General features: G+C 37.1%; 1 protein-coding gene across 1 annotated transcript in view; it reads right to left on the minus strand.

The window, feature by feature from the left end:
- The window catches only part of LOC145666303 (synaptic vesicle glycoprotein 2B), a 120,478-nt gene that overhangs the window by 71,370 nt on the left and 32,074 nt on the right, over nucleotides 1-17,034 (minus strand). The window contains exons 2-3 of the mRNA XM_081733388.1: nucleotides 16,225-16,339; nucleotides 8,057-8,116 (exon numbers count right to left, since the gene is read on the minus strand). Of these exons, the coding sequence (XP_081589514.1) occupies nucleotides 8,057-8,116; nucleotides 16,225-16,255 (91 nt within the window). The 5' untranslated portion in view covers nucleotides 16,256-16,339. The remainder of the gene's footprint in view (nucleotides 1-8,056; nucleotides 8,117-16,224; nucleotides 16,340-17,034) is intronic.

Here is a 17,034-nt window from a genome sequence, read left to right on the forward strand (position 1 = left end):
GTTCATACAATGAGCTATCCTGTGGTGCTGCTCATCTGTCTCGTGAAACAAGTGCGAAGCAAATGTAAGGTGCGCGTAATGAAATATATGTTTAGTAAAAACTTATTACGAGCGTTTCAATTATATTGTAGGTTGTATTTGATATATCTTAAATACTAAGATCACAAGGTGCTAGTCAAGTTTAGGCACATATATTTCGCAAATTTACCGGTAAAATTCAATAACCTGTATGGAAAGATTAATTTGCGCTAACAGAGCAATAAAATGAAATGAAATCTTTCAGTTTATTGTCCCACTATTGTGCCGTTGAGGCTAAGGTAGACGATAATTTAGGCAAGTAAATAATGATGGAAACATTGGTGGAATGAAGATGTGGGAGGAAACGGGAGTACACTGAGAAAACCCACGGATACTATGCTGTCTAGTACAAACTTACTTGGCCGGGAATCGATTCAGGGACCCCACGCACTAGAGGTAAGCGCTCTACCACTGAGCCACCGTGGTCCCTAGAAACAGGCAATAGCATTCTTAACCGCCCGCGTCCCCTTTACCCCATATTTACTACGTTCACTGAAGTCCAGTGTGGCCTGCTATCTCACAAAATTAAGTGTAACCATGTAGGGTCAAGGATGTCGCACATGAAACCAGACATTGTATGCTGCAAATATTGCAGTTCAATGTGTGTTTAGCTGAAATAAAACATCTTTTTTTTTTTTTTTTTTTTGTAAGATTCTCTGTACTATTTTTGTTCCAAAATATGTCTATTTCATAACTATCTCGTACCTATTCAGGCATTAAATAGTTAGGTATACAAGCACACCCTATTTGTTCCGTGTCTGCTGGTTGTATGCGATTCAATTCAAAGGACTTCTTAGAGCTCTTGTAATTGAAGTACTCTTTCGATTAGGTTCTGATTTCGATTCTCAGCTATCACAAGATTGAACAATTGCGTTATATCTTAACACTGCTCGCGTGAATCATCTCAATATAAACGCTAATGAACCTTGTGAGAACACCAGAGATGTCAATCCCTTTATAAGGACCAGAGGTGGTGTGATATTGTTGCGGATATCTTTTGACCTTGCAGATTGCTGAATCAATGGCGAAGAAAAGAGATGAGAATGAGGTCCCAATGCATAACGACATCTAGGCCAAATGACGAGGGCGAGTGATTGGAAGTAGAGGCGATATGCATACAAATGGCGATTAAAGATGAAGGAATGCAACAATACTACAGAAACAACAAAGGGACAGCATCAACAGGCTTACTGCGCTCTGCATAAGAGATTCTTTTCACTAATCACTGATCAGCAGCTTCTCCATTCTTTCTTTCTTTCTTTAAGACATTTGTTTCACATCTTTCCTTTGGGTTTAAGATCAGGGATCTAATGGAGCGTATACCCTCTTAATATTTTTATAGTACAGCGCAGGGACGTAGGCAGGGGGTAGGTCTTGGGGGTCCAATACCTCATAAATCCCGACTTTTTTTTCTAAATTCAGAGGTGATTTCAACATAATTTATCTTCATATTGAATTTGGACTCTTCGAAATAAATTTCTGCGTACGTGCCTGACCTGGCGTATAATCAATCACCTTATATTTTCGAAAGAACGAACATATACAGGGGTAGGTATACCTACCAATAATAAATATCCAAAAAGATAGAAGGAATTTCCAGTTCAATTGAATTTCCAGTCCTCACCTTTCCACAATATTAATTCTTATTGTAATAAACAAACAAGGCTACACCCACGTAGGTTCACCGCTTCCGGGTCCCTCCAAAACTTTGAAGCTCGACGTACATTTGTACACTTTCTTAATAAAACCTCATTGTTTAGCAGCGAAATACATGATATAGACTAAAGATTTGATCTTACTCATCATCTGCCCGTACTATTTCTTTTCTGATAAAAATAATCTAATTTTATCATTTTTCGTGTCAATATAAAAATTACTTTTTGTTTTTTCGTCTGTAGAATAACACTCGTTCGATACTACATAAAGATAGTGTCTTTGTATTATTGGATATTTCTCAACAAAAAATCTAGGTGCGCGCCTGCAAACAAATATAAACATTGTGCCAACGAATAAGAAGACCTTAAGAAACAAGCATACGTCTGTAGCAAACAAATAAAAAAGAAACTCTACTAAACGAACCGAATAATAATAATTTATAAACAGAAAGTGATGGAATAGTGAGTTAATACTCCCGACTATTGTTTACCACAAATGCTTTTTGACTGTAAAATGGGTTTTAGAAAATCTGAAAACTGGGATTAATGGCTCCGTTAAAGATGTAACTCCTTTGTTTTCAGAGTCATAGCTGCTAACGGTCATAAATGATCAAGTCACAGCGCAATACGATTTTTTCCGATTCTGGAGCATGTAATGGTGTTCTTTTTTTTCTGATTCTTAAATATAAATATCTTTAATACGCAATGAGAATTTAGTGACGCAGTACGTACAATACAAGTCACCTAAAATAACTATCAGCCGTCGAAAGACCAAGGATCAAAATATTTTATTTCCTTCTGTTCGGAAGTGTTGTGTATTTATCGTGAACTTGAATTATATAGTGTAGATTTAAGCCAACTATAGACAGTCCATATTTCCATCAAAATTGTGATATCAAATACTGCATCCAACTCTACTTTTTATTTGTGACAGAACATTGATGCAATATTGGGAAGTGACTGTACATCATCAAATAGAAGAGCGGAGAGGATTGAACCCATTACGGTGGTTTGGATGCATATATTTCAATCACGCTCGAGCCTAGCTATAGGAGCTAAATACACGGTTCTGATCGGTTGGAGTTATCAATTTCTCGCCACGTAGCATACAGATAGCACAAATCAAACTCCAGCTGTCGTCGCTCCTCGTAGCTGAGCCTCCTAGCAAGCGGGCTCGTAATGAACATTGCTTTTGGCGCGGGTTCATACCCGACTCAACTAAGGTTTTTTTTTAAAATTTTCATAACACTTTTATCATAAAAATAAGATGAAAATAATACTTGTTTGCCCTTTTATGTAATATATAAAGCATAAATTGTGCTTTTTCGACCATTTACCTAGCGATTTGTGATAGCCCATATAAACAATGACATTATAAACCAACAGGACAGTAGTTAAATTCACACTGAAATTGCACCATCTGGCCGTGACGTAATGTCACGTGGTAATTAGTCCACTTTGTACACACAACTTTATTGATTTTTAAAAAAGTAATTTACCTACAACACAAAACATAGCTGAGCGAGCGTCAGCGAGCGAAGGAGGTGAGAAGCCCCACACGGCTAGTTTTATTCCACATTTGCTTCCATGATAATACTACGTGACATTACGTCACACTCAGGTAGTACAACCTCGATTAATATGTACTACGGGGGCGGACCAACAGATAACTTCAACCGATCAGAAACGTGTATTTAGTTCATACAGCTTGGGTCGAGCACAAGAAAAAAATGCGGTTCGGATGCTACCTTAAATTGTAGGTCAACGTCTCGCGTAGTTTCGATGTTGAAACCGGACACAAAACTTCAACAAACAAACAAATTATAACGTTGATACTTGTAAACATTGAACAGCATGAATCCACAGTTCATGTAGCACAATTTGGTTGCTGGGGTCACAAGAGATGTGAAAATGATGCTTTTGCGACACTGGCGCAAATACATCGAAGTCAGTACAAAAATAAATGCACTACTTCGAAATGTTGTAAAAAGAAATATGTAGAACAAAACCCTTTCTACCTAAGTAAACGTGCACCAATAAATGTTTATGGAAAAGTTTATGTTTGTGGACGTTTAGATGTTTGTGGTCAATCCTTTCGATGGGAGTTCTCGGGAACCAAAAGCTCTAGAAAAAAATCAAACGGGAACCAAAAGCCGTTTTCACTGATCGATTGCGAATTTTGTGTAGGTTCAGTTCTAATTATATATATATATATATATATATATATATATATATATATATATATATATATATATAAAGCATGGCCGTTATTTCTTTATTATACTGGAAGCTTTGAAAGTTTAAAAAAAAACATCATATCCTACGTGTCATACATTCTAACACCAGACATTTTTATACAGGGGTTGCATAGCTCTCAGACGTTTGCTTCATGGCCAAATGATAATGAAAAACGAAGGATAACCATTCCTCCAGTCTAACACTAAGATAAATCTATTGTTTGGAGTGTTTTGCCCAATGAACACTATATATCACTAACATTATAATTAATTGGGTATGTAATGTATTTGCTTATTACATACTGCATGCAAGAAGAAAGAAAACACTGATCATACATGAATTAAAAACTCCAACCGGAAGTAGGCTCAAATCTTGCAGACGGCGCTAGTTATTGAAAAAATCTTCCCTTTATGTGGTACCCGTTACCGATTTTTATCAAGACATCTTTCACTTGTGTCTGTAAAGGAATATATGAGGAATGACAATGCTCATATGTGAATGATACGCTGTGTAGAGAGAGCAGGTTCAGGTAGTTGTTATAAATAATACAATGTTCCAGTTTTTGGTGCACAAACAGATCTCTAGCTTGTCCTACGATAATCAAAATACTTTATTACCAATTTACTGTATTTGAGCCGACAAGCTGAAATTCGCCAACAATTTTCGCTATTGTGTCTCTTCGTTCATATTTATTAAAAATACGGTATATTTTTGATTTTGAGTCACATAAATGCTACCTATAATTTTCAAGTGATATTTCCGTAGTTTCTTTTGCACACACAGTTTGGAGGTCTACTTGAATATCACAAACGGTACAACAGATCTTCTGTCTCATCTTTTAAATAACCAGGAACTTAGACACCAACAATTTCATAAAACGCTTTTCATTTGTTTACTTGAAGTAAATTGAGTGGAAAATAGGACGAATTTTATTTTAGGAAAGTTGGATCAAATGTTTCATGTATGAAAATGCCATATCGGTCTACTATAGTCGAACTTCGATGTCGTACAGGATGGGAAAATGGAATATTTATAATGGCTTTTAGCTGTTGTTTTACGTTTTAACTCTACCAAAACTAGTAATTGTTTCCTTTTCTTTTCTCCTTCTACATTTATTCCTTCCTTGTTACTTTCAAACCTAGCCTTCATGCTAGTTTTAGTCTATTCTCCTTTTTCTCCGTATTTTCTGTCAGATCCATGTTTTTCTTAGCTTTAACGTTTCCTTATATTATACAATCAAGTGTATTATTTTGTTTTACACTAAACACAATTTCCGTTTTAAAAAATATTTCGTTAAGTTTTCCTAGTCTCACACCTGTTTCAAGACTCCCTGATCTGGCTTTGAAGTAACTCTTTCGTAATGCGTTTTCTTTCTATAATACATTCTTTTTAGACTGTTCTGTATTATTACTTCTTCATACCAATATTTTCTGTATTTTCTCTATCTTTTTCCCGTTTCTTGTACAGTTAAGTTACAAAAGTTAAATCTTAAAAGTCCCAAGTTGATGTCGTGGAAAACCGGTCGAACACCTCGAAGTAGTTTCGATGCCAACAATAGGACTTTTGTCAGTGCAATGGAAAGTAGTGTACCGTGGTGATGGGAATCCGGAGGGAATTGTTTGTATTTGAGAGCGGAATATTAGTTGGTCCTAGAGTAGGGTGACCAAATCGTCAACTAGAAAAAACGTGACAACTTTTAACTTCTGTATAGGTTGCTCCCCTAAATATATATTTTTGCCCCTCCGTTCTCTCTCTCTCTCTCTCTCTCTGTGTGTGTGTGTGTAGCGCGCCATAGACGCACGCACTTGCATTACCAACATGTATGAAAGGTTTCTTTCATCATGCATCTTGAAAGAATTTTTTGCCCACACACGTACCAACGTGCTGTCCAACATACTGAAAGCAGTTGGAGAAATGTGGAGGACGAGGAAACGCGTGCTTTTTCTTTCTGCAACAGCACGACCTTGGCATGCGACGGAGGAGAGACTCACGTGATTTCTTCCGCTGTCGTGATTGGCGGACCTAAATATAAAACAGCCACCTTGCATGAACGAGCCCATACACGGTAAACATGCATGCATAACGGCAAAAACATCAAACATGTTTTCAGAAGATTTTGAAAACTTTCAACATGAATGAACGAGGCCATACACGATCAACTTGCCTGTGGTTTTATCATTTTTCATACAAGTCGGGCTGTTTCTTCAGGCATGTGTTTACGTGTATGGGCCGCTTACGTGTGTGTGTATCTATCTCACAGAAAATGGGTCAAATTTAAACCTATTGAAAAGCTTGTGGAATTAATTAAATAACAAGTAACTATCAGCAACTAACAAAAAATGAAATTTTGAAAACATTACTAAAAATATACCTAGGTATTAATAATTCATCAGTATCTGTCAATCAACAAAATCTGTCACCGGCAAAATTTATAACGAACTACTCTTAGCATCGGATTCCAACTCCCTTCATTTGCTTTTTCTTACTTTTAAACATTATTTCATTTACAACTAGTTTTCTTTTTTTATTTTCAGTTTTATAGTTCTATACTTTTGTTCCCCTTTCGTAAATGAAAGTATGTTACATGTTAGTCAAATCACGGAAACACTGTACTATACTGGTTACAGCGCCTCAGTCTTCCACCGCCGAAACAAAGAGTAAAAACAGTTTGTTTCAGCCCCTTGCACTGTCGTCTTTAGAGTGGGAGTCTTGGGGAGGGAGTCCTAGGAGGGAAAACAGTGCAGTCATCACATCCAATATCGGAAATGTCGTAATGACGCTGCTCAGTAATTTGACATATTTCAATATAATCACATAGCTTTGAAAATAATAATATAAATTAGGACATTTTAGATTGGAAAGTTCTTTTGTACATTTCGGCGTCCCGGGAACTTTTTTCGGGACACCGCGAATTGTAGTCAAAAAACGGGACGGTTGGTCACCCTATCCTAGAGGAATGATGCATTTGATTTCGGAAGTCGTTCGAACGTTGAACTTTTCTCTCTCCGCAGTGTCAAGGATGAACCGTGACTACCGCATTAGACATTACAACTCATCAGGGACAAGACAATGACTATCTACGCGTGTTGAATGATCACAACAGGGGAGTCTGGATAAACAGATAAGCAACTGTACGTGAACAGATTGCATGAATCAACGCAGAACGTGCCAGCAACGTGTCTCAGAGGCCAGTGCAGGATAACTTGGTTCACGTGATGTATCGTAATCGTAGATCACACGAACGCCGCTATTAACTGCTGACTGTCCGCACGGTGATTCAGTTGGGCTCGGGAACACTTGAGGTGGGTGTTAGATGGCTGGCAATGTAGCGTGGTCAGATAAGTCATATTTCCAGTTGGTATGTGCAGGTGCTAGGGTTGGTTGTGACGCAGATTCCACGAAGCCATGGACCGAAGTTGTCAACAAGGCACTCTCCAAGTTAGTGGATTGGGGCGTGTTTACATGGCATGGTTTCTTCTGGTCTGCTTGAACCGGACATTGACTGATCATCGCTATGTTAAGCTGCATCGTGACTATTTTCAGTAGTTTATGGACTTCACTTACTTTGGAAACAATCGGATCTTCCAGGATGACAATGCGTAATGTCACCGGACCGGAATGGTGTGAACTGGTTTGTTGAACTTCTGGCCACTTCCAATGTATGATTTTGGCCACCTAGAACACACTATCGAGGTTGCATGGTTTGCACACCTCTTTGGTGCACTACCAGCGGCTGCCACGTCGAGCTGCTGCTCTTTACCGTACTTGAAGAGATTTCACATGTTATTAAATACGCTTGTCATGACTTTGGGCATTTAAGTGTAGTTTTCTCCTCTCCAGCAGACAAACTGATCCTATTTTATTTCCAATCGTCTTACACTTCCAAACCACTTTGAATTTTCACCTTTCTTCATATGTCTTGTCGCTTTATGTACTATTTTGGTTAATCTTGATTCTCTCATAAACTTTTATCTTTCTATATGTTTTATTTTATTTGTAATGTCTTGAAATTGAAGCGATCATTTCTTATAATTTAGGATCCAAGATTCAACTAACATTGCAGCTACTAGAAAAGAAATTCTTACCTGTGTACGGTAGAACTTTTTCTGCCTCACATATTGTCCCGTTCTCAACTATATTGTCATCTGTAAGAAAATTAAAAGAATTACATTACAGTAAATAAATTGTTTAACGTTACATAAGAATAAAATAATAAAAAAAAGAGAAAGAGAAGGTTTTTGTAACATATACACATGCATGAGGGGGTATCGTAAAGTTTTAATTATCACCATTAGTAAAGTATTAAAATATGATGATGAAACTTGGTCTATGTTATTTTTGGTTGTTATATGCATGATGTTGCGGAAATTAGCTGCTAATGATTGTTTTTATTTACAGGATGTGCTAAATGTGACCAAAGTGCAAGATGGGTAAGATTGAGGCTCGCAATGTAATAAGTTCTTCCATTTGAAGGGTAATAATGCCAGACAAATCCATGACGAGAGGAAGGCTGTGTATGGTGATGATTGCTTATCTTATGACACCACTGTAAAGTGGAAAAGGAAATTCCAAACTAGTCATATGTCCCTCACAGACAACCCAAGACCTAAAACACTATCGCTGACGGACGATGCGGTCACTGTGAAGAAAGTGGAGTGTTTAGCCCTCGAAGACAGATGTGTAACCACTTAAACGATTATGAATGGGACTGGTCTCGTTATGGTAATGTGTGGAAAATTGTCCATGACGAACTTCACGTGTCTAAGGTATCTGCGCACTGGGTTCCTCGTTTGCTCACACCTTTTCAGTAGCAGCAGCTCATTCATCTCAAGTTGCTGTCGATAAAACAAGGGTGTAGCTTCCAGACATTGCAGCATCCGCCTTATTTTCCTGACCTCGCACCCAGTAACTTTTTCTTGTCTCCCAAATGAAGATTCCGTTGTGTGGTCGCCATTTTGAACAACTCAGATGACGTTATTCATGAGGTGGAAGAGTGGTTTAAAGCACAATGTGCAGACTTTTATAATGACAGTATTCGTAAAATGAAAGAATGCTGGAAGAAATGTGTAGCTCTGGGTGGTGACTACATACAGACGGGTTAACAACTACAAATCACAACAATCCCTGTATTCTGATTTTCAGCAAACTTATAAAGTTCTTTACTGAATTCTCTATATCTCTCTGTGTGTGTGTGTGTGTTTGTGTCTGTCTGTCTGTCTATCTATCTGTCCGTCGTCCGTCTGTCTGTTATTTGCGATTTTTTCAATTTTGAACCCAGCATTCGATAGAGCATCAAAAACTATCAGAGAAAGTGGTTAAATTCTTCGCGTCACTCTTACCGTTCCCGAGATATTGGCCAAAAATGGCCAATTTCTAGATATTTAAAGAGCCATAGCTCGGGAACCATAAGTTGTAGAGAGATGATATTGATGTTGATCAATACCTAAGAGGATGAAAAATATTTTGGTACCAAATAGTAACCGGTGGCCACTGTCCAACTGGCCACTGGTTTGACCAATGGCCAGTTGGCCAGTGGCCACCAATTATTATCGGTACCAAAATATTTACCATACTCGTAGGTATTGATTAACATCAAAATGATCTGTCTATGGCTTACCGTTCCCGTGATATTGGCGAAAAGTGGCCAAAGCTCGGGAACCGTAAGTTGTAGAGAGATTATATTAATGTTGATCAATACCTAAGAGGATGGTGAACATTTTCGTACCAAATAGTAACCGGTGGCCACTGATTAACTGTCTACTGGCCAAGTGGCCACCGTTTCCCAGATATTGGCCAAAAAGTTCGAATTTCTACATATTTAAGCAGCCATATTTTGAGAACTGTAAGTCATAGAGAGATGACATTTTGCTAATTTTTGCGAGAAAGAGAAGGTGCGAATAAAAAGATTTACTTTTACGTGTAGGAACAACCACAGTTATCCTTTCCACTCCATTTCTCCATTCTTTTTAAGTTCATTCTGGCAATGCTCTTGGAGCATTCTCAACTGGTTTACTATGATAAAACTTTTCGATACCTTCTCGTATATAAAGTATATAAAGCATCCATATACATATAGAGTATCCAATATTAGGACTTAGATTAATGTATTAGTACACAAAAATGGGAAATTATTTATGAGCAACTACTTCCTTCGCAAGTACAGCAACTGATTTTAGTGCTAGAAAGATTAACAGCCGTTACTGAGGAAGCCTCCCTGGAATGTATCAATAAAATTATCACCAAAAGGAAAAACATGCATTTTCGCTGGAGAAAGCTATGTGTGTCTTGTGACTTGCAAACACAAAGCCTATACAACTAAGACAACAGTCTATAAAATTGTACACGAAAAAGTTTCAATAGGAAACTGCTGTATCAGTGGATGAATACATTCAAAGAAGTAGGGAGTGTTTTATAAGACACAAAGATGTTGCGATTCAGAGTAGACAGTCTACTTTGGATCAATGTGTCGAAGCAGTACGTGAGGACTTTGTGAGGAGAAGGAATAAGTTGATTTATGTTGCCAGCCGTGAAATCAATATTCCACGATTACGGAGCTCAAACTTCTTACAAACGTCTCCGCTTTTACGCGCAGATATGTTAACAGATATATCCAAATACAAACAGCATTGTCTTTGTGACACTGAATCCATTTATAAAAAATAAAACATTTCTTGATATGTCTTATTATTTCTGCTATGATAGGTTTACCTGCTCACAGACAGACGGAGAGAGTAGTTTTGTAGACTTCTCATACTTTGACATAGCATACATTGGAAGTATAATAAGCACTCTTGACAATGATTCACAGCCGTATTTAACATGATCGGCCACAGTGTTGAACATGAGGAGAAGTTTTTCTTTTATAATTAACTGTTCAGAATTTGCTGTTTATCAGTCTGTAAAAAAAAAATGTCAAATATGTTCCAATTTATATGTAAAAAAAAATATTCTATTTAAATTGTAATTTCTATAAATATTAAAAAGTTTTTCTCTCGTCTCGTCTGTTCTCTCAAATTTTGTAGAAATCTCGACTAGTGTCTCGAAGAATCCTTTATGGTCTCTATTTTCGAAAAAAAATTTTTTTGTCTCGTTTTGTAAATTTATGTAGGCCTATATACACAATTTATACCATAATTTATTTTATTTCATGTAGAAGTTATCAAAATCGTTCCATGTTTCGAGAGATCTGAGAAGGGTGTGATATAACAACATTTAAACCGTATTTATTATTGGAGTAGATTGTGTAATGGCTTGCGTATCTTTAACCCTTTTAGGATTTTTGGTAAATTTTGTTATCATGGAGTAGTATCGTCCTTGACCACTTATTTAGATTCTATAACAGGTATTTAAGTCGACTCAAGGATGGGTCAAAGAACACCCCAGATGCGTTTTGGAACCGGATGGTCAATTTGACGGCTCCAAGTGGGGGCGGAGGGGCGTGACTTTTTTCTTTTCTCTTAAGGCAAATTTCAAAAAAAATTCACACCTTTAGTTTTCAAGATATCAGATTGAAACTTTGCATACGGATTGTGTTTACCTTTGGGTATTTCTAAAATTTTTTGAAATCCTTACATGAAACCGAGGCCGGGCCAAGGGGTGCAACTATTCCGAGGGGGTGATTTTTCAGAAAAAAATCCGTTTTTTTCCCTAATTTTTGGTTCAGATATATGATACGGATATATGAGTGGTACCGTTGGAAAAGGCTCGTTATAATGAAGAAAATGGCGTTTCAACCATGACTCTAGGCCAAATAGTAATGAGAATGACGCACTAAATTTTATATATATATATATATATATATATATATATATATATATATATATATATATATATATATATATATATATATATATATGTGTGTGTGTGTGTGTGTGTGTGTGTGTGTGTGTGTGTGTGTGTGTGCGTATACAGGGTGTTTTGAAACAACACTGACAACATTTGGGAGGTGATTCCTGACACCAAGATAAGACGAAAAGTATAAACCAACATGGGTGCACAAATGCTTCCTTTGGGAGTTATAGGCCCCAGAAAAGATGAAAAAATGAACTTTAAAGGTCCATAGCTCCAAAACTATGGGACCTACCATTGTCAGGTCAAGACTTTACTTAGGAACTAATATGTGCCCTACAAAAATATCTATGTTTTAGAATCCTAAAGTACTCACGCAACAATTTTTAAACAGGGAGAGGGAGTAAAAATTGTTGCGGAAGTACCACAGGATTCTGAAACATCGATATTTGGATAGGGCTCGTAAAATGTCTCGTCTCGAAAATGTGACGAAAACTGTCATGTTTCTTATCTCGTCTCGAATTTAAAACTATACTTCTCATCTCACGTGAGCATGAGGTAGCAACACTATTCGGGAATTTTCTTGGCTTTTGATTTCTTGTTTGGAGTTTAGCGTCTGTTTTCAGCATCGAGACTATATGAGACGTGGATTTACAGCTTAAAGTAGAATCCGAACAACCACAATGCATTCTAAAGGAGATGGTGATGATGAGAAACGAATGAAATGGTAGAATGAAGAAAGTGGGAGGAAACGGGAGAACCACGAGAAAACCCACGCACACGGTGTTTGTCCATCACAAAGCTCACTTAGCGCGAGCTGGGATCGAATCAGGGACCCCATGCACCAGACGTGAACGCTCTACCACCCAGCCACTGCGGCCAATGCCGAGAATCGAATCCAAGACCTCGTAGAAAACACGCACACTAACTAAACCAGTTGGAAGGGATAAATTTCTTGAGTACAACACTGTTACCAACAGAGAAACCAGAAGTTTAGTTCAAATATGTTCTTAAAGGTTATTAATAGAACATCAATAACGTATTTTTCCAAGGTTTCATTTAATGAGCAGAATTTATAAAAGAACTTTTTTACCTTTTAAAAGACAAAATCAGTTGCACTTCTTATCAATATTTTAACATGTTTTTTAAATGAGTAAGTCACTAGGTAAACTTTGTATTATTCTTCACCTATGTCGATAAAAACAAGTTTGTCTTTGTTTCTAATACTTGTGAAGGCCAAGTTTCTGCAATGAATCATCGTAGTGGGCAGAAGGTATTCAATATATTATTAATGTTTATGAATATTTCTCTTCTTTCGTTCCATAAAAGTGTTTGTTGAACAGCTTTTTCATTAATTTATTTATTTTCAGATCAAATAAATGCCACTTGTAAAATCTGGAATGATTTGGGAATGTTTAAGGCCTTTTACGAAGTGATGAGATAGAGCACTTCCAATCGAAAGATACTCTTTCCGAGACGAGACGGCACTTTCAGAACACCTTTTCGAGACGAGACGAAACGGCGCAAACTCTTGAGTTGTAGGCAACTCTATTATCTCCAAGCCCAAAGCCCTATGGAAAACTTGTCAAGTAACCCCATTTTATCGAAACCCGGACTGTTACCCCTCAACTTTTTCATTTGTTCCTGCATACAACATTCTGTTCAGAATCCGAAACAATTTTTTTTGCTGCATGCAAATTGCGACTAATAATTCTGTAATCCTCACATCTTTCTGGGTTCAATTTCTTAGCCATCGGTATCACGATCGTCTTCAGTAAGTATTTTGGCCACTCTCCTGTTTCTTATAGAAAAATATTTCATTATAGAATCGGATATTTTTTGCCTTTGTCTCCCATATTCTTAATGGTTTCGATTGGAATATTATCTATCCTGGTTGTCTTTATATTCCTAATCTCGGACATACCTTTTTCAAGCTCATCCTGAAGAATACTAGACCCTTTATCATCCTCGGGTAATTCCTTTTCTATTTCAACAGCTACGCCACATGGTCTATTCCTAATCTCATGTAAGTTCTCAACATATTCTTTCCATCTTCCTAAGACTTCACTTCTCTCGGTGACTACCTTCCGGTTCTTATTTTCAACTGCCATCGTAATAACTCCTTGTTTCCTCAGAAGTTTCCTAGATTTAACCTCCTTGTACATTTTCTTATACTTCCCAACTCTTCCTAGTTCTTCTATGTGTTCGCATTTTCTTTTATAAACCTCTTCCCTTGCCCTTCGTAACTCATTATTTAACTTCCTGTAAATCTTTCTGTCCTCTTATATATCAACCCAAACCGGCAACATTGGATTTGTGTTAACAGCAATATTGGACCCCTATGTTGAAATAACACACTAAAGTGACAGTGGGGCCGCGGTGGCTCAGTGGTAGAGCGTTCACCTCTGGTGTTAGGGGTCTCGGGTTCAAACCCTGCTCCCGCCAAGTGAACTTTGTGGTGGACAAACACCGTGTGCGTGGGTTTTCTCGGGGTTCTCCCGTTTCCTCCCACTTTCTTCATTCCACCATTTCATTCATTACTCATCATCACCGTCTCCTTTAGCCTAGCCGGCATAACCGTGGGACGTAAAACTCAAAAATTTCATTTTACTAAAGTGACAGTCTTGCTGGCACCTCTGTACTGTTCTTCTATCTACTTTCCAAAGCACGTAAGCTACGTCCCATAATTTTCAATCTAGGCATTTCAGAAACTCATTTTTCGCACTTTCGCCAGCTCAAAACTCTCAAACGATGTTTATGTTTATTCCCTAACAGCATTCTCCTCGACGATATACATGTACCAGACTTAGATTTTCTTTGACAACCATTTTATTAGACACAAATTTATTTTTAAATAGCTATTATGCTCCAGTCATAGAAAACTTTACGTATTATACTAGCATTTGCCTGTAGAATAATGCTCTTTTAGAGGCTAACGAGTTTCGGGAGCTCACTTACTAAAGAGACTTAAATTTGACAAATCAAATTGGCTACATAAAAGATGCCCAAATATCTGCATGTCAACATCAGCAGCATTGCTTGAGTGTTCATTTATTTCCTTCACTTCTTATTTGACCCGGAAAGAAGACTTCGGTCGAATAGCATGACGGAAGACAAGGACTTATTAATACTAGAAGGAACTTTTTTTTAACATTTTCACAGGGGACCATGCGTCCTTAGTAGACTATTTTAAAGAGAAAAAAATCCTAGTCATCATACAATGACTTCCTGATTTATTATCAGCACGTTTGATACACATAAAAAATTATAAAGAAAAATTAAACATAATATTACGTGAAATGAGTGAAGCCTTGCTTATCAATACACGTATTGTCATAACTATATAGAATCTACTACAGTATTCATAAAATCTAGTTTATTAAAGGGGATAATAGTTCAGGATGCTGGAGATGCAATAGAACACAACCGATGGGTAGTACAGTAATTACACTTTGGAAATTGATCGAATATAAACCGAAGAATCTTTTGTATAAATGAACACACCTGCGTATAGAAAAAGTATATCCTTAATTATACAAATAGAAAGCACTATTTGCTTACCATAGGTTCGCGCATGCGCACTGTCTTTTTGTGAACAAGTATTACAGGTGCGGTAATTTTAACAAGCATGTAAGATAGAAATAGCAAGACAGGCCTCAAATACAGTGAAACCTCTGAATAACGGACACCAATGGGACATGAATTTTTGTCCGTTACTGAGAGGTGTCCGTTACAGAGAGGTTACAGAAATTTAATTTCTCACAATGTTAATGGTATGTAGTACGATACAGAAAATACATTATTTTTGAGCGTAAATACGTAAAATTCAATATGAAAATACTCTATTTAGTATGTATTTGAGTTACTGGGAATAATGAAGCAGAAATTCATTTATGTTAAATAATATTATTGCTGGGGGATGTATTAATATATTGGTATACTGCAAAATATAATGCATGCATGGTAATTTTCTTAAGTACATGTCATCACATTGTAAGCATTTTTCATTTATTTCAAATTTCCAGAACCTCTCAAAAGATGCGTTAGAAACCAACTAACCGGCTAAACTGTTTTGTTTAGCGAAAAAATGCATTTTTTTCTTCTACAAGGGTAATAAAACTTTTTAGCAAGTGTCCACTGAGGATCCTCAGTACGGTTGCAGAAGAAACATGTATGTATGTATGTGTGTGTGTGTGTGTGTATCGCAGAACCCAGAGTAATTTCTATCCGTTATAAAGAGGTTGTTGAAGTGTTTGGGGGAAAAATGGACTGTCCGCATCCGTATCTGAGAGTGTCCGTGAAAGGGAGGGTTTTGTTCCATAAGAGAACATAAAAATCTGTCCGTATTATAGAGGTGTCCGTTATTGAGAGGTGTCTGTTAAGGGAGGTTTCACTGTATATGCAATCTATTGCGAAGAATAAATTCTTAGAAAGGAAAAAATGCAAATAATTCATATTTTCTTACCTTTTTCTTCATCGTGATTAGGTTCCACCATTATATAGCGGAGACAGGCAGATGTTAAATTCTATTGAAACTGAAGCTGCACGATTTAGTTGTGTTCTCTGAAACTGGAGAGATTCTGTAATAAAAGAAAGATGAAATATAGTTTTAGTTCATGTAGTAATAGAGTACAGCATTCAACTTATGAAAATACACTGCTTGCTATTAAAAATGCAATACTAAAAAGAAGACATCGTAACAAGTCCAAATTTTCAGAATATGTACTCAGTGCCAGATTTACGTTTGATGGGGCCCTAAGCTATTGAAAGAGGTTATTTATATGTCAAGCTTTAGGGGCCCTTTATACGTTAAGCTTCTTTTCCAGCAACAAAATGTCGCCGTTGTTTGGGTTTGAAAACATGCTATATTCTAATTTATGGATCTAATGGATATCTAAATAGAAACAAGAGCCTATTACAAGCAGGGCAGGGGAATGGGACCTCCATTATGAGTGGGGCTGGATAACAAGGCCTCATTAAAGTGGGGTTGAGAAATAGAGCCCTATTACTTGCTTCATAAAAGCCTAGTACACAACAATACAAAACACCATTCTTGTATGTGCGTTTTGTATTTGCTTGTTCTTGTTATTTAGAAATTACATTACAGCAGTTTTTTCTTTCAATTTTTTGGGCCCCAAGGGAGTGGGGCCCTAACTATAGCTTGTTTAGCTTATATCTAAATCCGGCATTGTATGCACTGTATGGAAGGATAAACAATTGATTTACATGACAGAGCCATCTAGTGAGAACACGCGCAGATCTTCCAGATAATCTC

Source organism: Thermobia domestica, chromosome 12 (assembly GCF_964235325.1).
Source record: "Thermobia domestica chromosome 12, izTheDome1.hap1.1, whole genome shotgun sequence".
Classification (NCBI taxonomy): domain Eukaryota; kingdom Metazoa; phylum Arthropoda; class Insecta; order Zygentoma; family Lepismatidae; genus Thermobia; species Thermobia domestica.